The following is a 25,834-nucleotide window of genomic DNA, read 5'->3' as shown; positions in this document are numbered from 1 at the left end:
CTAAGTAAACGAAATGCACCAAGGAAACTTACCTCACTCCCCTGACAGAAGCAGCACTAAAATTCCACTCATGTATACCTTTCTAGAACACAGGGGAAGAGCAACAACAACAAAGTTTGAGTCATCCAAATGAAAATAACATAACAGTAATTTTGTTTTATTACTTTTAAAAAATATACACAGAGTCATTTTTCCTAGTGCGTAATTCTCCACGGACGAACTATCTGGATGGAAACTGCAGTTCACTCTCAAGCCACAAGGGTGATATTTACTCTACTTAATAATTTCTGTACTTCAGTAAAACAGCTTCCAAGAGAACCTAGGAGAATTAGTCTTATTAAATTCTAAAACTTGATTTTTAGCAGATTAACATAATAACTATATAGTCTGAAATTTTCAAGTAAAAAACCCAGTGATCAAGGTCATTCAATTATAGTTGAGCGATATTTCTTTTCTGAGAAAGAAAAACATTAATTTGAATAAAATCTCTTCAAGGTTTAAAGATAATTACTTCTGAATTGTCTTTAGTTACATTTTCTAACTAAAATGGTGGTTCTATTTCTTTAGAAAATAGTTCAGCAAGTACGTATGTGTGTAGACACATGTATACGGTGGCCATCGTTGCTACAATGTGTTGTTACCTAATTTATGCAAAAGTCAATATGCTAATAAAGTTTAAACATAAGACATTTAATTATCATATGATAAACATGGATGATTTACAGGGCCAAGATGAAAAAAAAATGTGGGAATTTATTTCTTGAGTTTATTACTAAATCTGAGTTAAAACTAGTATTAAATTCATACTTAAATTTTTCTAAATTAAATAAATGACAAGCTAGATGGCATTCCCTATAAAAATATTTGTGACAATATACTGAATAGGATTAATAACAAATATTTTTATGGAAATAAAGGAGTTGATACATGTATGGTAGTTAATTCTGTATTGTATTGTTTTGTAGTCAATTCTGATTGCAGTTCAAATACTGTATTGTAGTCAATTTTGATTGCAGTTCAATTCTGTAAATGTAAAACAACCAGGGAAACAAGCTCTTATCCACCCACTTAAAATACTGCCAGAGGCTGAGGTCTTGGCTGGGCTAGTGAAATGGGTAATGAAGCCCATGGCTCTGAGATGGCCCAGAACTCTCCTTTTGGCCAAAGCAACTCAAAAAGCCATAATTTATATCCATAGCACCTAGTTCTTTGCTAGGACCATGCAACTTAAAAATAGATCCTCTCAAATCCGAAGTAGATTTACTAAAAAACTACTTTCAATGCACATCAGTCAGGTCATGGGGATGTGACCTGAATTAACACAGAGCAAATGCTGCTGTGCACGAGGCCCAGAGAGGGCAGAGACCACAGAAAGGTACTCATGGAATGCGGCTTTCTTAACAGGAGTACAGAGGGACTTAAATTAAAATAGCAGCCTGCAGCTTCAGCTGGCAATTTGGAAAGTCGCTTCTAAATCCTGTCGGCCTCAGGTGACCTTCTAAAAATATGTGACCCAAGAGCTGCAGCTGTTACCTGCACACTCCTTGCACACAATGCCACCTTACCCTCAGAGCCTGCAACTGAGCTGCTTTCTAAGGCCATCCCCAGGATCAGGAGGTGGCGGGTGAGTGCAGAGCGGGCAGGGCAGTGTATAAACCTGCGACGGAACACAGCAACTGACAAACACCTGCAAGACAGCCCTGGTAAAATCTATCCTCCATCAGCCCTCTTCTGGGAACAGCCGGCGAGAGATTTCCCAGATTGCCTGGGCTGGTTTTGTAGGAAAGAAGTAGAGCATTTTCAGAATTTTAGATTCCTGGAAGGTTGTGAGTGCTGCCAGGAAACGTTCCATTTCAGTGGTGCAAAGCCCAGGGCCTGAGATGGAGTGATCTGGGAGGAGGAGTCCTCTCTCCCCACCTCCCTTGCCTCTCACCACAGAGAGGCGCTGGTGAGCTATAAAAGCCAACAGGTAAGGTAAAAGTCCTCTGGGTCCGTGTGGGAATCAGGGGAAAAGGGCGGAGCAGAGGCAGAACTGGAGTGATAATTAACCCCAACAAGCCCCAAACCAACACTCAACCTAATCCAGTCAGCACAAGCACCAATTTCTTGAGACTGGTTAGCCTCAGATCCTATGCCCCAGCCAGGGCAAGAATGAAGACAAGGAATTAATACTGAGCTAAGATGGCAGGAATTCCTGTGGCAGACACTGCTGGCTCCCCAGGCGACAGCCATTCCCATCCTTCTTTGCTAAGAAAAAATGAATTTTGTTCAGGTTCAGGTGGCAAGGTTTAGGGACAGTGAAACTGATTCCCTAAATTGGCCATGGTAAGCCCATTTCCCTTGCTGGTGATTGCCTTAGGCGTGGACATGTGATGTAACTTTTGGTCCAGGGGAAAGGCCCTAACCTTCTTTGGATGCTGTCCACATGAAGTGATGCTTGGAGTTGCTATTTAAGACCACAAGAGAAAAAACAAGAGCACATAGAGAAGCCAACCAGAATTCTGACACTGTTAAGCCGCTGAAATTACCCCCAGAATGATCCACCTCAGAAGTTCTTGTAATATGGGACAATGTTTCCTTATTACTTAAGCCACTTTTAGTTGGGAATTTTGTAGTTAAAAACTTCCTTGATGGATGAGAGCATCGTATCATCAAAATCTAGAATCTGGGATTAATATATTCCCCTAAGAAATTTCCTGGGTCTTCTCTGAGTGGCCACTGGTTGGAGCTGGAGTGAGGGAGGGGAGTCAACACTAAGTCCTCCACTGGGACCCTGCTACCTTGGCCTGACAAGCCACCAGATAGGCCAGGAGTGCTTAGCTTCAAACCTCAGAGGAGGGGAATTCTAAATAACAACGACTTAAAATATCTTGCACATAACTTCTCTCTTCCTCATTCTAGGTTTTTCTTTCATGTATTCATGAAGACTTTCTTCAAGCACCAACTTACTTTAAGCAGCAACCAGGGAGAGCTGTTAAAGGACTGGGATTTCAATTAATTTGCCCCTGACCATAGAGTAACTCTCAAAGACTCCCTGAACTCTTGGGACTTAGTATAATGACCTTAAAGTTTTGAAAATGGCAATATAAAGTATATACTAGCTCGTATAACTGTTCATCCCGCATTTTAGAATGAAAATACTGAGAGAGGGAGTAGAGAAATAAATATGATAAATGAAAAGCAACACTCTGTTGTTCCACTTTCAGAGGAAAACAATTAAACATTCCATGACCAAAAAATCCACTTCCTGGTTAACAGTAAGACCTATAAAACCTGTTGCTTACCTGTTATTTAATTATAGCCATTACAGTTGCTTTAAACTAATAAAATAATAACAAAGTTATCTTCATTGCTTGTCCTCATTCCAGTTATATCACTTCTATTTTAAAAAACAGAGAAAATGGTAGTGGTAATGAACACATTATGGATAGAACTAGGGTTTGCAAAGAAACTGACAAAAATTTAAAATGGAAACAGATTGATTTAAGAAAGCTTACATTTTTGAACAAGGACTATTTTTAGCACTAAAGGTAATAGGCAGTGGGGACAATGCAAATGTAATATTTCTTGATCAAAAGATGGTAAAAATGGAAGCAGGACAATTCACAGCCTAAATCTATAAATCTTAATGTACTAATTTATATCCTAATATACTTCTTAGCATAATATAAAAATTGTCCCTACAATTGTCACAAAACATAAGAGAATCAAAACAAGGCTAACTGTATTGAACATAGAACCTCCAGAAAAAGAAAATAATGACAACTGGAAATAGTACTCTTTTTCCAAAAATTTCTGGCTTACTTTCTCTTCTTTTTCTGTCTTCCAAATAACTTCTGGCTCTCCTCTCACTCTCAGGGTCTGGCTAATCGCTAATTCCTTTAGCCCCATTCTGTTTCCAAGTGTCCTTGGATAACCTTGCTCTTCCCAATCAAGCTTCTGAAAATCTCTCCCAGATAATAACGTTCATGTCTCTAACCTCTCTCGGTTTTGTAGTTTCAAGTGGATGGCTACTCTACTTCTGCTTATGAGCACATGCATGCATATAATTTAAAATAATGTAAATAAGACACTGTGTACTTTAAAACAAGGTTCATGAGATGCATATAGATATATTAGTCATTATCAATCTCGTCATGATGGCACGACTCCAAGTGGAGTAGAGACTGGAGGTTCCAAGGACCCCCTCCTTCAGTTCAATTAATTTACCAGAGCCGCTGTCCCCTCCCTGGAGGTCAGGGGTGTGAGGACGAAAGTTCCAATCCTCTAATCACCTGGTTGCTTCCCCTGGCAACCAGACCCCATCCTCAGGTGTTTTCCAAACATCACCTCATTAACATAACAAAAGACACCTCTGTGGCTCTCAGCGCCTAAGAAATTCAAGGATTTTAGGAACTCTGTGGCAGAAACAGGGCCTAAGATCAAATACACATTTCTTACTATAAACTGCAATATCACAGTTCCCTAATATAACACGAACAACCTCCCAAATGATTGCTGCCATGTCATCTAAGGAGAAGAGCAGGGTTAAATTCCGGGCTTTCAACGTTAGGGTTTGCGTACTGCCGCAATTTTATTACTGTTGTTAAAATACACTCGGTATTCATTATATGCCAGGCTCTGTGCAATATACTCTACCTACATTATTTTGATTAATTTCACAACTTTTGAGGTGGATATTATTATTATTATCCCATTCCACAGATGAGAACACCGCAGCTTGGAGATGCCATGTTGCCTTCCAAGGGATTTGAGCGCAGGTCTGTTGACTCAAAGACATTTCAAAAAACTGACACTGACATTTTAAAAAACTGCAACCCCATACCCTCAAATAGACTTCCTAATTGCCTTTTCTGCTTTATTTCCCGCTTTTCACCATGTAATGTGCCTATATCTTTTATTTATTTGTTTATCTTCTGGTTCCCTGAGTAGAAGGTAAACTCCTGGGCAGGAATCTGGCCTATTTTGTATACACTGTTTCCCTCGTGCTTAACACAGAGCCTGGTAGTGCCTGTCACAGACTAAGTGCTCCATAAAGATTTGCTGAGTGCACGGATGATGTTTAAGGAAAAGGAGAAGGGTATTTTACAAAGTAATTACAAAAAACCCCACAAAACTACTTTGCCACAAGACTCCTCATTTCTGTGGTTTATCCTATGGACTGGAATCAGCTCTTGAAAAGTTTCTATTTTTTAAAAATAGTAGGATGATTTGTACATGCATTAAAACTGATGAAGTATAGAAATGTAAGGATTATCCAAATGATGGTTATGAGTGGAAATGAGAGCATTTAAGACTCTTTTGAAAACCAGTGGCAGCGCAGCCCACCTCATGTTATACCCAGCACATAAGTCAGTGGCTAATCTGAAATGTAGCAGCTACTCTGATAGCCAACCGGCGAGATGCAATTATAACTCTAATCATAACACCGTAAGACTAGAAATAGCGTCATTCTGACAGGCTTCCTAGAATTAAGATATGCATCCTTTAAATCATATATTTTAAGTATCAGGTCTTTGGCACATAATTTAATTTATAGCATGAATTTGCAAAACAGAAACAATCCCATTTTGGGTGCCCTTTGGAGGACTATGCCATCTACAATAAAAATCCAAACAGTTGAATTATATTTTATTAAGTGAGTGAAATCCATAACCAAAATCTAACAGTTTTTATATTACAGAATGTATTTATGCCAAGATAAATACACAGGAAGCTCTTTCTTCTTAACTAATGTATATATTTGCTGGAATATATAAATGCCCAAAGGGTCTAAAGTCCTTCGCTACAAATACTCTTGTCTTAATAATTGCACAATTTACCTTGTCATCAGGAAGTACGTGCCAGATAGATATTGTCTTTTCCTCCACTTCATTGTTGATAGACAAATACGAAGGTTGATAGATTTTGGTTGGTTCTAATATTAATACCTTGAAAATATAAGGCTAATATTAGTGACTTAAGATTTAAGCCATTTAGAGCTGTTATAACAACACTGCACTGACACAGGAGATTAACGCATGAGGCTGAGTCCAACGCTGGAGTAAAACCATTTTAACTTCTGATTGTTGCTACCTCTATGAGTCCTTTGAGCATTTTATGGTATTAAACAATTATTATAAATTCCAATAATGCATCACCTTCCATTGCTAAAGAAATTAGAAATAAATGTTTGAAATCCATATGTTGGTTTGCTATCCCCAGGGAATCTACTAATTTTATATATATATATATATATATATATATATATATACACACACACACACACACACACATATGTATATATATATATATAATTCCAAAACTTTTGTTTTATCTTATAATCAATACAGAATCTTTTATTTTAGTTTTTAAAAAAATTTTATTTTTTTATAGTTAATTTACAATGTTTCAGGTGTACAGCAAACTGATTCAGTTACACAGATACATATCTATTCTTTTTCATATTCTTTTCCCATAATCTATTCCTATAAATATAAATGTGTCAAAGAAAGGCAGAAATGTGGTAAAACAAATAATTCTGTGCACAGAAAAGATTCCATATATAGAGTGTCACATACTTATTTTTGATTTTCTGCGGCCACACCTTATCATAAAGATGTAGTAGTATGGTTTTATACCCTTATAAAGGGATTGAGAAATGATTTTGATTATTATTGAAAGAGTTTTATATATAAACCAAAGAAATGAATGTAGTTGCATGAAATAATAAAATGTTTTTGCACTGCCTTCAAGATAAGACCGGTGGGCCTCCCTGGTGGCGCAGTGGTTGAGAGTCCGCCTGCCGATGCAGGGGACACGGGTTCGTGCCCCGGTCCGGGAAGATCCCACATGCCGCGGAGCGGCTGGGCCCGTGAGCCATGGCCACTAAGCCTGCACGTCCAGAGCCTGTGCTCCGCAACGGGAGAGGCCACAACAGTGAGAGGACCGCGTACCGAAAAGAAAGAAAAAAAAAAAGATAAGACCGGTATCTTTAATAATGATTTATTTAACTTTGTGAGAGAAAGAGACTTTAACTTTGCTCCTGTTTTGGAGATATATGAGGGATATATGACAAGTGAGATGAGAATCTCCATCAAAGGACTGGATGATGTATTATATTATTGCTAATCTTTCATATTAGGAGCAAATAACATTAAAATGCCACACGTGCCCTGATTTCAAAGGTGCTACAGATATTACCTATTTGTACAAACACTTAAAGGCACCTATCTAGCTCAAAATTTCTGTGCAGTTTTAAGTAGAAATACTTGGAAAGAAAAGAAAATACTTAACACTCAGAGAAACTGGAATACTTTTTCTTTAAGTTCAGGTACAGAGAACTAGAGAAAGGGGATTAGAAAGACAAAATTTTCTTTACTTGAGCATAAAAAACTTTAAGGGCATAAAGAATTCTTGGTCAGGCTCTAGCTATGAAAATAAGATGACATGTATCAAAATAAACACACAGTAAGAGCCCACCGGGGAACACAGTCTGATTCAGAAACATATTGTGTGAATCAAGGTCCAAATTCCCATCAACAGACAGCTAAGTGGCACCAATTAATAACAATGAAAATCATTAATATTCAATCTGAATTTGGCAGAAATGGTGCTCTCAAATCTGAGTATCCCAGTGTTTGTGAAATTAAAACGAATAATAGGGAATAAAAGGTGGGTTTCCCAAAAATCACACCCAAGTCACTCCGCTGACAATGAGAACATACCTTGTTCCCTAATGACGTGGCCTGCTATCTAACATTAGAAAAGCACAGCACAGGTTATCTCCTGTCTTCTTAAATGTTGGTGGTATTGTCTCAAATATTTCTAATAGATAAAATATGAACTATGTGTTTCTTATCTTGAGATAAGGAATAAAAACTGGTTGAAATTATTATTCTCTAATGCTTGCTGAGCCCTTTAAACTGGCCTTGAAACGACAAAATGTGAAGAATTTGTAGCACGTATTGTGGATGTCACAGAAAGCCTGAGAAAAGACAAGAAAAAAGGAGGCAATTTGACAAAACCAGCTAGATACAACTTAGTAGAGAGTATACACATTCTTGCTTTTAGTTTCTAGTCTTTTATATCGGTTAACATTACAATTAATGGCTAATGAAACTTCACTTATTGAAGTGTGAAGGAAGACAGCAAGGCCTGTAAACTCTGAAGAGCAGATATTAAGCAGAGGTACATATCTAAGCTCCTATAGCGTCTGTGAAAACACCACCTCCTCTTCTTCTTGCCTGACATTAAGTGATGGGTTGATGGTCTCCAATGTAGAACGGAAAGAAAATATACACAGAAGAGAGGTCAGGAAAAAGAATAAATCAACCTGAACTCAAATAATAATAAATCATGGGACCTTTCATTTCCCAAAGAAACTTTCGTCTCTTTTCTTTTGCCCAGGGTCACACTTATTTCTTGGAACCATGAGAATGGATATGGTAGTGAGATAAATGAAGATAATTAAATTAAATATTTTCTTTTTCTTTTTTTTATATTTTATTTTTATACAGCAGGTTCTTATCTTTTTTATACATATTAGTGTATAAATGTCAATCCCAATCTCCCAATTCATCACACCACTACCACCACCACCCCACCCCGCTTTCCCCCCTTGGTTGTCCACATGTTTGTTCTCTGCATCTATGTCTCTATTTCTGCCCTGCAAACTGGGTCATCTGTACCATTCTTCTAGGTTCCACATACATGCGTTAATATACAATATTTGTTTTTCTCTTTCTGACTTCACTCTGTTTGACAGTCTCTAGATTTATCCACGTCTCAACAAATGACCCAATTTCGTTCCTTTTTATGGCTGAGTAAAATTCCATTGTATATATGTACCATTTCTTCCTTATCCATTTGTCTGTCGATGGGCATCTAGGTTGCTTCCATGACCTGGCTATTGTAAATAGTGCTGCAATGAACACTGGGGTGAATCTGCCTTTTTTTTGCGGTACATGGGCCTCTCACAGTTGTGGCCTCTCCTGTTGTGGAGCACAGGCTCCAGACGCACAGGCTCAGCGGCCGTGGCTCATGGGCCTAGCCGCTCCGCAGCATGTGGGATCTTCCTGGACCGGGGCACGAACCCATGTCCCCTGCATCGGCAGGCGGACTCTCAACCACTGCGTCACCAGGGAAGCCTGCATGTGTCTTTTTGAATTATGGTTTTCTCTGGGTATATGCCCAGTAGTGGGACTGCTGGGTCATATGGTAATTCTATTTTTAGTTTTTTTTTTTTTTTTTTTTTTTTTTTTTTTTTTTTTTTTTTTTTTTATTTTTAACATCTTTATTGGGGTATAATTGCTTTACAATGGTGTGTTAGTTTCTGCTTTATAACAAAGTGAATCAGCTATACATATACATATGTTCCCATATGTCTTCCCTCTTGCGTCTCCCTCCCTCCCACTCTCCCCATCCCACCCTTCCAGGCTGTCACAAAGCACCGAGCTAATATCCCTGTGCCTTGCGGCTGCTTCCCCCCAGCTATCTACCTTACTACGTTTGTTAGTGTGTATATGTCCATGACTCTCTCTCGCCCTGTCAAAACTCACCCCTCCCCCTCCCCATACCCTCAAGTCCGTTCTCCAGTAGGTCTGCGTCTTTATTCCTATCTTACCCCTAGGTTCTTCATGACATTTTTTTCCCTTAAATTCCATATATATGTGTTAGCATACGGTATTTGTCTTTTTCTTTCTGACTTACTTCACTCTGTATGACAGACTCTAGGTCTATCCATCTCATTACAAATAGCTCAATTTCATTTCTTTTTAAGGCTGAGTAATATTCCATTGTGTATATGTGCCACATCTTCTTTATCCATTCATCCGATGATGGGCGCTTAGGTTGTTTCCATGTCCTGGCTATTGTAAATAGAGCTGCAATGAACATTTTGGTACATGACTCTTTTTGAATTTTGGTTTTCTCAGGGTATATGCCCAGTAGTGGGATTGCTGGGTCATATGGTAATTCTATTTGTAGTTTCTTAAGGAACCTCCATACTGTTCTCCACAGTGGCTGAACCAATTCACATTCCCACCAGCAGTGCAAGAGTGTCCCCTTTTCTCCACACCCTCTCCAGCATTTATTGTTTCTAGATTTTTTGATGATGGCCATTCTGACTGGTGTGAGATGATATCTCATTGTAGTTTTGATTTGCATTTCTCTAATGATTAATGATGTTGAGCATTCTTTCATGTGTTTGTTGGCATTCTGTATATCTTCTTTGGAGAAATGTCTATTTAGGTCTTCTGCCCATTTTTGGATGGGGTTGTTTGTTTTTTTGTTATTGAGCTGCATGAGCTGCTTGTAAATTTTGGAGATTAATCCTTTGTCAGTTGCTTCATTTGCAAATGTTTTCTCCCATTCTGAGGGTTGTCTTTTGGTCTTGGTTATGGTTTCCTTTGCTGTGCAAAAGCTTTGAAGTTTCATTAGGTCCCATTTGTTTATTTTTGTTTTTATTTCCATTACTCTAGGAGGTGGGTCAGAAAGGATCTTGCTGTGATTTATGTCATAGAGTGTTCTTCCTATGTTTTCTTCTAAGAGTTTGATAGTTTCTGGCCTTACATTTAGGTCTTTAATCCATTTTGAGCTTATTTTTGTGTATGGTGTTAGGGAGTGATCTAATCTCATACTTTTACATGTACCTGTCCAGTTTTCCCAGCACCATTTATTGAAGAGGCTGTCCTTTCTCCACTGTACATTCCTGCCTCCTTTATCAAAGATAAGGTGTCCATATGTGCGTGGGTTTATCTCTGGGCTTTCTATCCTGTTCCACTGATCTATCTTTCTGTTTTTGTGCCAGTACCATACTGTCTTGATTACTATTGCTTTGTAATATAGTCTGAAGTCAGGGAGCCTTATTCCTCCAGCTCCTTTTTTCGTTCTCAAGATTGCTTTGGCTATTCGGGGTCTTTTGTGTTTCCATACAAATTGCGAAATTTTTTGTTCTAGTTCTGTGAAAAATGCCAGTGGTAGTTTGATAGGGATTGCATTGAATCTGTAGATTGCTTTGGGTAGTAGAGTCATTTTCACAATATTGATTCTTCCCATCCAAGAACATGGTATATCTCTCCATCTATTTGTATCATCTTTAATTTCTTTCATCAGTGTCTTATAATTTTCTGCATACAGGTCTTTCGTATCCTTAGGTAGGTTTATTCCTAGATATTTTATTCTTTTTGTTGCAATGGTAAATGGGAGTGTTTTCTTGATTTCACTTTCAGATTTTTCATCATTAGTATATAGGAATGCCAGAGATTTCTGTGCATTAATTTTGTATCCTGCTACTTTACCAAATTCCTTGATTAGCTCTAGTAGTTTTCTGGTAGCATCTTTAGGATTCTCTATGTATAGTATCATGTCATCTGCAAACAGTGACAGCTTTACTTCTTCTTTTCCGATTTGGATTCCTTTTATTTCCTTTTCTTCTCTGATTGCTGTGGCTAAAACTTCCAAAACTATGTTGAATAAGAGTGGTGAGAGTGGGCAACCTTGTCTTGTTCCTGATCTTAGTGGAAATGCTTTCAGTTTTTCACCATTGAGGATGATGTTTGCTGTGGGCTTGTCATATATGGCTTTTATTATGTTGAGGAAAGTTCCCTCTATGCCTACTTTCTGGAGGGTTTTTATCATAAATGGGTGTTGAATTTTGTCGAAAGCTTTCTCTGCATCTATTGAGATGATCATATGGTTTTTCTCCTTCAATTTGTTAATATGGTTTATCACATTGATAGATTTGCGTATATTGAAGAATCCTTGCATTCCTGGAATAAACCCCACTTGATCATGGTGTATGATCCTTTTAATGTGCTGTTGGATTCTGTTTGCTAGTATTTTGTTGAGGATTTTTGCATCTATGTTCATCAGTGATATTGGCCTGTAGTTTTCTTTCTTTGTGACATCCTTGTCTGGTTTTGGTATCAAGGTGATGGTGGCTTCGTAGAAGGAATTTGGGAGTGTTCCTCCCTCTGCTATATTTTGGAAGAGTTTGAGAAGGATAGGTGTTAGCTCTTCTCTAAACGTTTGATAGAATTCACCTGTGAAGCCATCTGGTCCTGGGCTTTTGTTTGTTGGAAGGTTTTTAATCACAGTTTCAATTTCAGTGCTTGTGATTGGTCTGTTCATATTTTCTATTTCTTCCTGATTCAGTCTTGGCAGGTTGTGCATTTCTAAGAATTTGTCCATTTCTTCCAGATTGTCCATTTTATTGGCATAGAGTTGCTTGTAGTAATCTCTCATGATTTTTTTTATTTCTGCAGTGTCAGTTGTTACTTCTCCTTTTTCATTTCTAATTCTATTGATTTGAGTCTTCTCCCTTTTTTTCTTGATGAGTCTGGCTAGTGGTTTATCTATTTTGTTTATCTTCTCAAAGAACCAGCTTTTAGTTTTATTGATCTTTGCTATTGTTTCCTTCATTTCTTTTTCATTTATTTCTGATCTGATTTTTATGATTTCTTTCCTTCTGCTAGCTTTGGGGTTTTTTTGTTCTTCTTTCTCTAATTGCTTGAGGTGCAAGGTTAGGTTGTTTATTCGAGATGTTTCCTGCTTCTTAAGGTGGGCTTGTATTGCTATAAACTTCCCCCTTAGAACTGCTTTTGCTGCATCCCATAGGTTTTGGGTCGTTGTGTCTCCATTGTCATTTGTTTCTAGGTATTTTTTGATTTCCCCTTTGATTTCTTCAGTGATCACTTCATTATTAAGTAGTGTATTGTTTAGCCTCCATGTGTTTGTATTTTTTACAGATCTTTTCCTGTAATTGATATCTAGTCTCATGGCGTTGTGGTCGGAAAAGATACTTGATACAATTTCAGTTTTCTTAAATTTACCAAGGCTTGATTTGTGACCCAAGATATGATCTATCCTGGAAAATGTTCCATGAGCACTTGAGAAAAATGTGTATTCTGTTGTTTTCGGATGGAGTGTCCTATAAATATCAATTAAGTCCATCTTGTTTAATGTATCATTTAAAGCTTGTGTTTCCTTATTTATTTTCATTTGGATGATCTGTCCATGGGTGAAAGTGGGGTGTTAAAGTCCCCTACTATGAATGTGTTACTGTTGATCTCCCCTTTTATGGTTGTTAGTATTTGCCTTATGTATTGAGGTGCTCCTATGTTGGGTGCATAAATATTTACAATTGTTATATCTTCTTCTTGGATCGATCCCTTGATCATTATGTAGTGTCCTTCTTTGTCCCTTTTAATAGTCCTTATTTTAAAGTCTATTTTGTCTGATATGAGAATTGCTACTCCAGCTTTCTTTTGGTTTCCATTTGCATGGAATATCTTTTTCCATCCCCTTACTTTCAGTCTGTATGTGTCTCTAGTTCTGAAGTGGGTCTCTTGTAGACAGCATATATAAGGGTCTTGTTTTTGTATCCATTCAGCCAATCTGTGTCTTTTGGTGGGAGCATTTAGTCCATTTACATTTAAGGTAATTATCGATATATATGTTCCTATTTCCATTTTATATATTGTTTTGGGTTCGCTACTATAGGTCATTTCCTTCTCTTATGTTTCGTGTCTAGAGAAGTTCCTTTAGCATTTGTTGTAAAGCTGGTTTGGTGGTGCTGAACTCTCTCAGCTTTTGCTTGTCTGTAAAGGTTTTAATTTCTCCATCAAATGTGAATGAGATCCTTGCTGGTAGAGTAGTCTTGGTTGCAGGCTATTCTCCTTCATCACTTTCAGTATGTCCTGCCACTCCCTTCTGGCTTGTAGGGTTTCTGCTGAGAGATCAGCTGTTAACCTTATGGGGATTCCCTTGTGTGTTATTTGTTGTTTTTCCCTTGCTGCTTTTAATATGCTTTCTTTGTATTTAATTTTTGACAGTTTGATTAATATGTGTCTTGGCGTGTTTCTCCTTGTATTTATCCTGTATGGGACCCTCTGTGCTTCCTGGACTTGATTAACTATTTCCTTTCCCATATTAGGGAAGTTTTCAACTATAATCTCTTCAAATATTTTCTCAGTCCCTTCTTTCTTTCTTCTTCTTCTGGAACCCCTATAATTCGAATGTTGGTGCGTTTCATGTTGTCCCAGAGGTCTCTGAGACTGTCCTCAGTTCTTTTCATTCTTTTTCTTTATTCTGCTCTGGCAGTAGTTATTTCCACTACTTTATCTTCCAGGTCACTTATCCGTTCTTCTGCCTCAGTTATTCTGCTATTGATCCTATCTAGAGTGATTTTAATTTCATTTATTGCATTGTTCATCGTTGCTTGTTTCATCTTTAGTTCTTGTAGGTCCTTGTTAACTGTTTCTTGCATTTTGTCCATTCTACTTCCAAGATTTCGGATCATCCTTACTATCATTATTCTGAATTCTTTTCAGGTAGATTGCCTATTTCCTCTTCATTTGTTAGGTCTGGTGGGTTTTTATCTTGCTCCTTCATCTGCTGTGTGTTTTCTGTCTTCTCATTTTGCTTATCTTACTGTGTTTGGGGTCTCCTTTTTGCAGGCTGCACTTTCGTAGTTCCCGTTGTTTTTGATGTCTGTCTCCAGTGGCTAAGGTTGTTTCAGTGGGTTGTGTAGGCTTCCTGGTGGAGGGGACTAGTGCCTGTGTTGTGCTGGATGAGGCTGGATCTTGTCTCTCTAGTGGGCAGGTTCACGTCTGGTGGTGTGTTTTGGGGTGTCTGTGGCCTTATTATGATTTTAGGCAGCCTCTCTGCTAATGGGTGGGGTTGTGTTCCTGTTTTGCTAGTTGTTTGGCATAGGTTGTCCAGCACTGTGGCTTGCTGGTCGTTGAGTGAAGCTGGGTGCTGGTGTTAAGATGGAGGTCTCTGGGATATTTCCACCGTTTAATATTATGTGGAGCTGGGAGGTCTCTTGTTGACCAGTGTCCTGAAGTTGGCTCTCCTACCTCAGAGGCAGAGCCCTGACTCCTGGCTGGAGCACCAAGAGCCTTTCACCCACACAGCTCAGAATAAAAGGGAGAAAAAGTAGGGAGAATTAGTAGAAGTATGAGTAAAGAAAGAAGGAAAGGAGGAAAGGAAGGAGGGAAGAAAGAAGCAAAGAAGGAAAGAAAGGAGGGAGGGAGGGAGGGAGGGAGGAAGGAAGGAAGGAGGGAAAGAAGGAAAAAAGACAGAAAGAAAGATGATACAGTAAAAATAAAATAAAGTATAATATAGTTATTGAATTAAAAAATATTTAGAAAAAAAAAAAGGGACGGATAGAACCTTAGGACAAATGTTGGAAGCAAAGCTATACAGAGAAAATCTTACACAGAAGCATACACATACACCTTCACAAAAAGAGGTAAAGGGGGAAAAATCATAAATCCTGCTCCCTGAGACCACCTCCTCAATTTGGGGTGATTCGTTGTCTAAAGGAGGGAAGGAAGGAAGGAAAGAAAGAAAGAACGAAGGTAAAGTATAATAAAGTTATCACAATTAAACTTAATTATTAAGAAAAAGAATTTTTTAAAAAAAGTCATGGACGGATAGAGCCCTAGGACAAATGGTGGAAGCAAGAGTATACAGACAGGATCTCACACAGAAGCATACACGTACACATTCACAAAAAGAGGAAAAGGGAAAAAAAATCATAGATCTCGCTCCTAAATTCACCTCTTCAATTTGGGATCATTCCTTGTCTATTCAGGTATTCCACAGATGCAGGGTATATCAAGTTGATTGTGGAGCTTTAATCCGCTGCTTCTGTGGCTGCTGGGAGAGATTTCCCTTTCTCTTCTTTGTTCTCACAGCTCACAGGGAGCTCAGCTTTGGATTTGGCCCTGCTCTGCGTGTAGGTCGCTGGAGGGCGTCTGTTTTTTCGCTCAGACAGGACGGGGTTAAAGGAGCCGCTGATTCGGGGCCTCCGGCTCACTCAGGCCGGGGGTTGGGGGATGGGGGTAGGAGGGGCACTACGTGCGGGGCGGGCCTGCAGCTGCAGAGGCAGCGTGACGTTGCGGCAGAGGCCGGCGTGATGTTGCACCAGCCTGAGACCCGCCGTGCGTACTCCCGGGGAAGTTGTCCCTGGATCCCGGGAACCTGGCAGTGGCGGGCTGCACAGGCTCCGCAGAAGAGGGGTGTGGAGAGTGACCTGTGCTCGCACACAGGCCCTTGGTGGCGGCAGCAGCAGCCTTAGCGTCTCCCGCCCGTCTCTGGGGTCCGCAGTTTTAGCCGCGGCTCGCGCCCGTCTCTGGGGTTTGCGCTTTCAGCCGCGGCTCGCGCCCGTCTCGGGGGCTCGCGCCCTCAGCCGCGGCTCGCGCCCGTCTCTGGGGTTCGCGCTTTTAGCCGCGGCTCGCGCCCTTCTCTGGAGATCCTTTAAGCAGCGCTCTTAAACCCCTCTCCTCGCGCACCAGGAAACAAAGAGGGAAGAAAAAGTCTCTTGCCTCTTCGGCAGGTGCAGGCTTTTCCCCGAACTCCCTCCCGGCTAGTCGTGGTGCACTAACCCCTTCAGGCTATGTTCAAGCCGCCAACCCCAGTCCTCTCCCTGAGCTCCGTCCAAAACCAAAACCCGAGCCTCAGCTCGCAGCCCCGCCCGCCCCGGCGGGTGAGCAGACAAGCCACTCGGGCTGGTGAGTGCCGGTCAGCACCGATCGTCTGTGCAGGAATCTCCCCGCTTTGCCCTCCGCACCCGTCGCTGTGCACTACTCCGCGGTCCCGAAACTCCCCCCTCCGCCTCCCGCAGTCTCCGCCCGCGGAGGGGCTTCCTAGTGTGTGGAAACTTTTCCTCCTTCACAGCTCCCTCCCACTGGTGCAGGTGCCGTCCTTATTCTTTTGTCTCTGTTTTTTCTTTTGCCCTACCCAGTTACGTGGGGAGTTTCTTGCCTTTTGGGAGGTCTGAGGTCTTCTGCCAGCCTTCAGTAGGAGTTCTGTAGGAGTTGTTCCACGTGTGGATGTATTTCTGGTGTATCCGTGGGGAGGATGGCGATCTCCGCGTCTTACTCTTCCGCCATCTTCAAGGTCCCCGCCATCTCTTCTTCATTGAATTGCTTTTGCACCTTTCTATGCCCAGTTTTGTGATCCAGGTAATCCAGGGCCTCCAATCCAAAACCAGATTTTGACCTTCTGGTCTAGGAGAGTCTCCTGGAGAGGCGGGAGGTGGGTCGGCGGCGCAGAGCCACAGGCAGCGGCTGAGGCAGCGGCCCGGCGAGGAGCTGAGCCCAAGTGCCCGGGCGCGGGCGCAGAGGGCGGCGGCGCTAGCGCGGAGCTCCTCGCAGCGGGCCCTGCTGCCCCGGCAGCCGACTGAGCTATTTTTAGTTTTTTAAGGAAGCTCCATACTGTTTTCCATGGTGGCTGTATCAATTCACATTCCCACCAACAGTGCAGGAGGGTTCCCTTTTCTCCACACACTCTCCAGCATTTGTTGTTTGTAGATTTTCTGATGATGCACAATCTAACCGGTGTGAGGTGATACCTCATTGTAGTTTTGATTAGCATTTCTCTAATAATTAGTGATGCTGAGCAGCTTTCCATGTGCCTCTTGGCCATCCGTATGTCTTCTTTGGTGAGATGCCTATTAGGTCTTCTGCCCATTTTTTAATTGGGTTGTTTCTTTTTTTAATATTGAGCTGGATGAGCTGTTTATATATTTTGGAGATTAATCGTTTGTCCATTGAATCATTTGCAAATATTTCTATTCAGAGAGTTGCCTTTTCATCTTGTTTATAGTATCCTTTGCTGTGCAAAAGCTTTTAAGTTTCATTAGGTCCCATTTGTTTATTTTTTTTTTATTTTCATTTCTCTATGAGGTGGGTCAAAAAAGATCTTGCTGTGATTTATGTCAAAGAGTGTTCTTCCTATGTTTTCCTCTAAGAGTTTTATAGTGTCCGGTCTTACAGTTAGGTCTTTAATCCATTTTGAGTCTATTTTTGTGGATGGTGTTATGGAGTGTTCTAATTTCATTCTTTTACATGTAGCTGTCCAGTTTTACCAGCACCACTTATTGAAGGGACTGTCTTTTCTCCATTGTATATCCTTGCCTCCTTTGTCATAGATTAGTTGACCATAGGTGTGTTGGTTTATCTGTGGGCTTTCTATCTTGTTCCATTGATCTATCTTTCTGTTTTTGTGCCCGTACCATACTGTCTTGATTACTGTAGCTTTGTAGTATAGTCTGAAGTCAGGGAGTCTGATTCCCGCACCTCCGTTTTTTTCCCTCAAGACTGGTTTGGCTATTTGGGGCCTTTTGTGTCTCCATACAAATTTTAAGATTTTTTGTTCTAGTTCTGTAAAAAATGCCATTGGTAATTTGATAGGGATTGCACTGAATCTGTAGATTGCTTTGGGTAGTATAGTCATTTTCACAATATTGATTGTTCCAATCCAAGAACATGGTATATCTCTCCATCTGTTGGTATCATCTTTAATTTCTTTCATCAGTGTTTACAGTTTTCTGCATACAGGTCTTTTGTCTCCCTAGGTAGGTTTATTCCAAGGTATTTTTTATCCTTTGTGTTGCAATGGTACATGGGAGTGTTTCTTTAATTTCTCTTTCAGATTTTTCATCATTAGTGTATAGGAATGCAAGAGATTTCTGTGCATTAATTTTGTATCCTGCAACTTTACCAAATTCATTGATTAGCTCTAGTAGTTTTCTGGTGGCATCTTTAGGATTCTCTATGTATACTATCATGTCATCTGCAAACAGTGACAGTTTTACTTTTTCTTTTCCAATCTGTATTCCTTTTATTTCTTCTTCTTCTCTGATTGCCGTAGCTAGGACTTCCAAAACTATGTTGAATAATAGTGGCGAGAGTGGACATCCTTGCCTTGTTCCTGATCTTAGAAGAAATGCTTTCAGTTTTTCACCATTGAGAATGATGTTTGCTGTGGATTTGTCATATATGGCTTTTATTATGTTGAGGTAGGTTCCCTCTATGCCCACTTTCTTGATAGTTTTTATCAAAAAATGGGTGTTGGGACTTCCTTGGTGGTGCAGTGGTTAAGAATCCGCCTGCCAAAGCAGGGGGACTCGGGTTTGAGCCCTGGTCTGGGAAGATCCCACATGCCGCGGAGCAACTAAGCCTGTGTGTCATAACTACTGAGCCTGCGCTCTAGAGTCTGTGAGCCACAACTACTGAAGCCCGCGTGCCTAGAGCATGTGCTCCGCAACAAGAGAAGCCACTGCAATGAGAAGCTTGTGCACCGCAACAGAGTAGACCCCGTTCACCGCAACTAGAGAAAGCCTGCGCAGAGCTGCAAAGATCCAACGCAGCCATAAATAAATAAATTTATTTTAAAAAAAACGGTGTTGAATTTTTTCAAAAGTTTTTTCTGCATCCATTGAGATGATCATATGGTTTTTATTCTTCAGTTTGTTAATATGCTATATCACATTGATTGATTTGTGTATATTGAAGAATTCTTGCATCCTTGGGTTAAATCCCACTTGGTCATTGTATATGATACTATTTTTTTTTTAACATCTTTATTGGGGTATAATTGCTTTACAATGGTGTGTTAGTTTCTGCTTTATAACAAAGTGAATCAGTTATACATATACATATGTTCCCATACGTCTTCCCTCTTGTGTCTCCCTCTCTCCCACCCTCCCTATCCCACCCCTCCAGGCTGTCACAAAGCACCGAGCCAATATCCCTGTGCCATGCGGCTTCTTCCGACTAGCTATCTACCTTACTACGTTTGTTAGTGTGTATATGTCCATGACTCTCTCTTACCCTGTCACAGCTCACCCTTCCCCCCTCCATATCCTCAAGTCCGTTCTCCAGTAGGTCTGCATCCTTATTCCTGTCTTACCCCTAGGTTCTTCATGACATTTTTTTTTCTTAAATTCCATAAATATGTGTTAGCATATGGTATTTGTCTTTTTCTTTCTGACTTACTTCACTCTGTATGACAGACTCTAGGTCTATCCACCTCATTACAAATAGCTCAATTTCATTTCTTTTTATGGCTGAGTAATATTCCATTGTATATATGTGCCACATCTTCTTTATCCATTCATCCAATGATGGGCACTTAGGTTGTTTCCATCTCTGGGCTATTGTAAATAGAGCTGCAATGAACATTTTGGTACATGACTCTTTTTGAATTTTGATTTTCTCAGGGTATATGCCCAGTAGTGGGATTGCTGGGTCATATGGTAGTTCTATTTGTAGGTTTTTAAGGAACTTCCATACTGTTCTCCATAGTGGCTGAACCAATTCACATTCCCACCAGCAGTGCAAGAGTGTTCCCTCTTCTCCACACCCTCTCCAGCATTTATTGTTTGTAGATTTTTTGATAATGGCCATTCTGACTGGTGTGAGATGATATCTCATTTTAGTTTTGATTTGCATTTCTCTAATGATTAATGATGTTGAGCATTCTTTCATGTGTTTGTTGGCAGTCTGTGTATCTTCTTTGGAGAAATGTCTATTTAGGTCTTCTGCCCATTTTTGGATTGGGTTGTTTGTTTTTTTGTTATTGAGCTGCATGAGCTGCTTGTAAATTTTGGAGATTAATCCTTTGTCAGTTGCTTCATTTGCAAATATTTTCTCCCATTCTGAGGGTTGTCTTTTGGTCTTGTTTATGGTTTCCTTTGCTGTGCAAAAGCTCTGAAGTTTCATTAGGTCCCATTTGTTTATTTTTGTTTTTATTTCCATTACTCTAGGAGGTGGGTCAGAAAGGATCTTGCTGTGATTTATGTCATAGAGTGTTCTGCCTAAGTTTTCCTCTAAGAGTTTGATAGTTTCTGGCCTTACATTTAGGTCTTTAATCCATTTTGAGCTTATTTTTGTGTATGGTGTTAGGGAGTGATCTAATCTCATACTTTTACATGTACCTGTCCAGTTTTCCCAGCACCACTTATTGAAGAGGCTGTCCTTTCTCCACTGTACATTCCCGCCACCTTTATCAAAGATAAGGTGTCCATATGTGCGTGGGTTTATCTCTGGGCTTTCTATCCTGTTCCATTGATCTCTCTTTCTGTTTTTGTGCCAGTACCATACTGTCTTGATTACTGTAGCTTTGTAGTATAGTCTGAAGTCAGGGAGCCTGATTCCTCCAGCTCCTTTTTTCGTTCTCAAGAGTGCTTTGGCTATTCGGGGTCTTTTGTGTTTCCATATAAATTGCAAACTTTTTTGTTCTAGTTCTGTGAAAAATGCCAGTGGTAGTTTGATAGGGATTGCATTGAATCTATAGATTGCTTTGGGTAGTAGAGTCATTTTCACAATGTTGATTCTTCCAATCCAAGAACATGGTATATCTCTCCATCTATTTGTATCATCTTTAATTTCTTTCATCAGTGTCTTATAATTTTCTGCATACAGGTCTTTTGTCTCCTTAGGTAGGTTTATTCCTAGATATTTTATTCTTTTTGTTGCAATGGTAAATGGGAGTGTTTTCTTGATTTCACTTTCAGATTTTTCATCATTAGTATATAGGAATGCCAGAGATTTCTGTGCATTAATTTTGTATCCTGCAACTTTACCAAATTCATTGATTAGCTCTAGTAGTTTTCTGGTGGCATCTTTAGGATTCTCTATGTATAGTATCATGTCATCTGCAAACAGTGACAGCTTTACTTCTTCTTTTCCGATTTCGATTCCTTTTATTTCCTTTTCTTCTCTGATTGCTGTGGCTAAAACTTCCAAAACTATGTTGAATAAGAGTGGTGAGAGTGGGCAACCTTGTCTTGTTCCTGATCTTAGTGGAAATGCTTTCAGTTTTTCACCATTGAGGATGATGTTTGCTGTGGGCTTGTCATATATGGTCTTTATTATGTTGAGGAAAGTTCCCTCTATGCCTACTTTCTGCAGGGTTTTTATCATAAATGGGTGTTGAATTTTGTCGAAAGCTTTCTCTGCATCTATTGAGATGATCATATGGTTTTTCTCCTTCAATTTGTTAATATGGTTTATCACATTGATAGATTTGCGTATATTGAAGAATCCTTGCATTCCTGGAATAAACCCCACTTGATCATGGTGTATGATCCTTTTAATGTGTTGTTGGATTCTGTTTGCTAGTATTTTGTTGAGTATTTTTGTATCTATATTACTCAGCAATATTGGTCTGTAATCTTCTTTTCTTGTAGCATCCTTGTCTGGTTTTGGTATCAGGATGATGGTGGCCTTGTAGAATGAGTATGGGAGTGTTCCTTCCTCTGCAATTTTTTGGAGTTTGAGAAGAATGGGTGTTAATTCTTCTCTGAATGTTTGATAGAATTTAGCTGTGAAGCCATCTGGTTCTGGACTTTTGTTTGTTGGAAAATTTTTGATCAGAGTTTCAATTTCATTACTTGTGATCGGTCTGTTCATATTTTCTATTTCTTCCTGGTTCAGTCTTGAAAGGTTAAACCTTTCTAAGAATTTGTCCATTTCTTCCAGGTTGTCCATTTTATTGGCATAGAGTTGCTTGTAGTAGTCTCTTAGGATGCTCTGTATTTCTGCGGTGTCTGTTGTAACTTCTCCTTTTTCATTTCTAGTTTTATTGATTGAGTCCTCTCCCTCTTTTTCTTGATGAGTCTGGCTAAAGGTTTATCAATTTTGCTTCTCAGTGAGCCAGCTTTTAGTTTTATTGATCTTTGGTATTGTTTTTTTTTTTGTTTCTGTTTCATTTATTTCTGCTCTGATCTTTATGATTTCTTTCCATCTACTAACTTGGAGTTTTGTTTGTTCTTCTTTCTCTAGTTCCTTTAGGTGTAAGGTTAGATTGTTTATTTGAGATTTTTCTTGTTTCTTGAGGTAGGATTGTATTACTATAAACTTCCCTCTTAGAACTGCTTTTGCTGCATCTCATAGGTTTTGGATCGTCATGTTTTCGTTGTCATTTGTCTCTAGGTATTTTTTGATTTCCTCCTTGATTTCTTCAGTGACCTCTTGGTTATTTAGTAACGTATTGTTTAGCCTCCATGTGTTTGTGTTTTTTATGTTTTTTTCCCTGTTATTCATTTCTAATCTCATAGCGTTTTGGTCAGAAAAGATGCTTGATATGATTTCCATTTTCTTAAATTTACCAAGGCTTGATTTGTGACCCAAGGTGTGATCTATCCTAGAGAATGTTCCATGTGCACTTGAGAAGAAAGTGTAATCTGCTGTTTTCGGATGGAATGTCCCATAAATATCAATTAAATCTATTTGGTCTATTGTGTCATTTTAAGCTTGTGTTTCCTTATTAATTTTCTGTCTGGATGATCTGTCCATTGGTGTAAGTGAGGTGTTAAAGTCCCCCACTACCACCGTTTTACTGTCAATTTCCTCTTTTATAGGTGTTAGCATTTGCCTTACGTACTGAAGTGCTCCTATGTTGGGTGCATATATATTTATAATTGTTGTATCTTCTTCTTGGATTGATCCCTTGATCATTATGTAGTGTCCTTCTTTGTCTCTTGCAACATTCTTTATTTTAAAGTCTCTTTTATCTGATATGAGTATTGCTACTCCAGCTTTCTTTTGATTTCCATTTGCATGGAATATCTTTTTCCATCCCCTCACTTTCAGACTATATGTGTTCCTAGGTATGAAGTGGGTCCCTTGTAGACAGCATATATATGGGTCTTGTTTTTGTATCCATTCAGCGAGCCTGTGTCCTTTGGTTGGAGCATTTAATCCATTCACATTTAAGGTAATTATCCATATGTATGTTGCTGTCACCATTTTCTTAATTGTTTCTGCATTTGTTTTTGTAAGTCCTCTTCTTGTCTTGTGTTTCCCACTTAGAGAAGTTTCTTTAGCATTTGTGGGGCTGAGTTCCCTCCCTGTTGATTGTTTTGCCTGAGGAACCCAGCACTGGAGGCTACAGGCTCTTTGGTGGGGCTCATGGCAGCCCTGAGGAGGGCTCCTGCCAAGGAGCACTTCCGGGAACTTCTTCTGCCAGTGTCCTTGCCCTCATGGTGAGACAAAGCCACCCCCCACCTCTGCAGGAGACCCTCCAACACTAGCAGGTAGGTCTGGTTCAGTCTCCTATGGGGTCACTGCTCCTTCCCCCTGGGTCCTGATGCGCACACTACTTTGTGTGCCCTCCAAGAGTGGAGTCTCTGTTTCCCCCAGTCCTGTCGAAGTCCTGCAATCAAATCCCGCTAGGCTTCAAAGTCTGAAGTCTGTCTCATATGCTTTCATTACCAGACTAGTTCCAACAATAATATTTGTCCATATAGGCAAAGAAATAGTTATTTCAAACTGACATTGGATCACCCTTCAAACCCTTAAATTAACACTTAGCTGCAAAATAGATTACTTCTCAATAATATTCACACCAGTAGCATTATTTGTTACGTGGTTCATTATGGAGTTCTCAATATGATACATACACTCAGATCCCTAAATTAACTGGTTCTTCAAAGGAATCTGGGAACTCCTCCTCCTTTTGCTGGACCCCCAGGTTGGGAAGCCTGACGTGGGGCTCAGAACCTTCACTCCAGTGGGTGGGCTTCTGTGGTATAACTGTTCTCCGGTTTTTGAGTCACCTACCCAGCAGTTATGGGATTTGATTTTACTGTGATTGCGCCCCTCGTACAGTCTCATTGTGGCTTCTCCTTTGTCTTTGGATGTGGGGTATCTTTTCTGGTGAGTTCCAGTGTCTTCCTGTTGATGACTGTTCAGCAGTTAATTGTGATTCTGGTGCTTTTGCAAGAGGGAGTGCTCGCACGTCCTTCAATTCTGCCATCTTGACCCAATCTCCCCGAAATATTTTCTAATATAAGTAACCTGGTCAAACCCACTTCCAAAGAAGGATAAGGTAAATCACCCCAATCAAGACCTATCGCAGCCTTCACAAGTGTGAGCTACAGAAGCTGCTACTCTAAGGACACGAAGAGTTATAGTGACTGACGCAGAACCACAGGCACTAGAAGCTTGCCTTTCTCTATGCAGTAGAGCATGGGCAGCAAATTCCAGTGATTTCAGGGAGTGAGTGGAAAAGGTGAGTGAGTGAAGCAGGATGAATGGGACTGTAATTGACCTCTTAAATGGTAGCATCCAGTTGGCTCAGGAGATTGCTGCTTTTGGAGAATGCAGTTACGAATCCCCCATCCCTTTAATTTTTCAAGAGTAGTTAAGGATTTGGATTTTTATGTGAATTCTCCTTATTTTTCATTTGACGCTTTATAAACTTTATTTTTCAACTGAAATACTCCACCTTTCCATCCATTTTGTCCATCTTTTCCTTTATTTTCCTTAAAACTGTATTATACTTATGTGACATCCTTACCTGGGAACTACAACATGAGTATCACCTTGGCGAATACCTCTATTGGCTGATTTTAGCTCTTATGTCACTTTTTCCTGCTCCTTAGAATGTCTAGTAATCTTTAATACATCTGAATGACACATTGCAGAGGCTCAGGATAATATCTTTCCAAAGTTTTTGTGTTTTTTTTCACCTACGTAACAGTTAAATTATCAGTGTATGATCTTGATCTTATCAAGGCATACTTTTATTGCAGCTTTGTTTTAGTTTTGCCTTTACCTGTAAAGCATGGGCTCTATACTCTCAACTAGATGCTTTGTGGACCACAGTCTGGGCTCAAAGTCCAACATCTTATCCCTGCATTATTTATTCTCTGGAATACCTGCAGACTTGTCAGCCTTCCAAAAGATGCTCTCTGCCACTTCTGGTCCTGATCTCCTAATCAGCAAGGGAACTTACCTTGATAAAGTTTATTTAAGCCATGTAGGTTTCATCCAAAACCCAATTTTAATCAAATATTGGGACTGGAATTTGTGTTTATTCAGGACATGCTTACTCCTCGTTCACACCGTCGAGGAGGTGCCCTAGGGCTCAAGGGAAATACGCAGGCAGAATCCTGGGGCTCACTTGTCAAGGCTCCCCCTTCTCTAACACCCTGTCCCTCATATTCCAGCTGTCTTAGGATCCTGAACACTGATCCCTGCCGGTGCTGCCCAGGGAGAAGCCACCTCCTTGGGCTGCAGCCAGAAAAATGACCTTAGTGAAAAAAGAAGAGGTG

At 39.9% G+C, this 25,834-nt stretch overlaps 1 protein-coding gene across 2 annotated transcripts in view; it reads right to left on the bottom strand.

Moving 5' to 3' along the window:
* MAP3K5 (mitogen-activated protein kinase kinase kinase 5) overlaps positions 1 to 25,834 on the bottom strand; it is a 224,254-nt gene that overhangs the window by 69,857 nt on the left and 128,563 nt on the right. For both annotated transcript variants that reach the window (XM_032651201.1, XM_032651202.1), the window contains exons 11-12: positions 5,823 to 5,930; positions 33 to 82 (exon numbers count right to left, since the gene is read on the bottom strand). In XM_032651201.1, coding sequence (XP_032507092.1) covers positions 33 to 82; positions 5,823 to 5,930 — 158 coding nt within the window. The remainder of the gene's footprint in view (positions 1 to 32; positions 83 to 5,822; positions 5,931 to 25,834) is intronic.

The sequence above is a fragment of the Phocoena sinus genome, chromosome 12 (assembly GCF_008692025.1).
Source record: "Phocoena sinus isolate mPhoSin1 chromosome 12, mPhoSin1.pri, whole genome shotgun sequence".
Classification (NCBI taxonomy): Eukaryota; Metazoa; Chordata; class Mammalia; order Artiodactyla; family Phocoenidae; genus Phocoena; species Phocoena sinus.
Note: the sequence above shows the minus strand (reverse complement) of the source record. Positions and strands in the feature narration are given on the sequence as shown.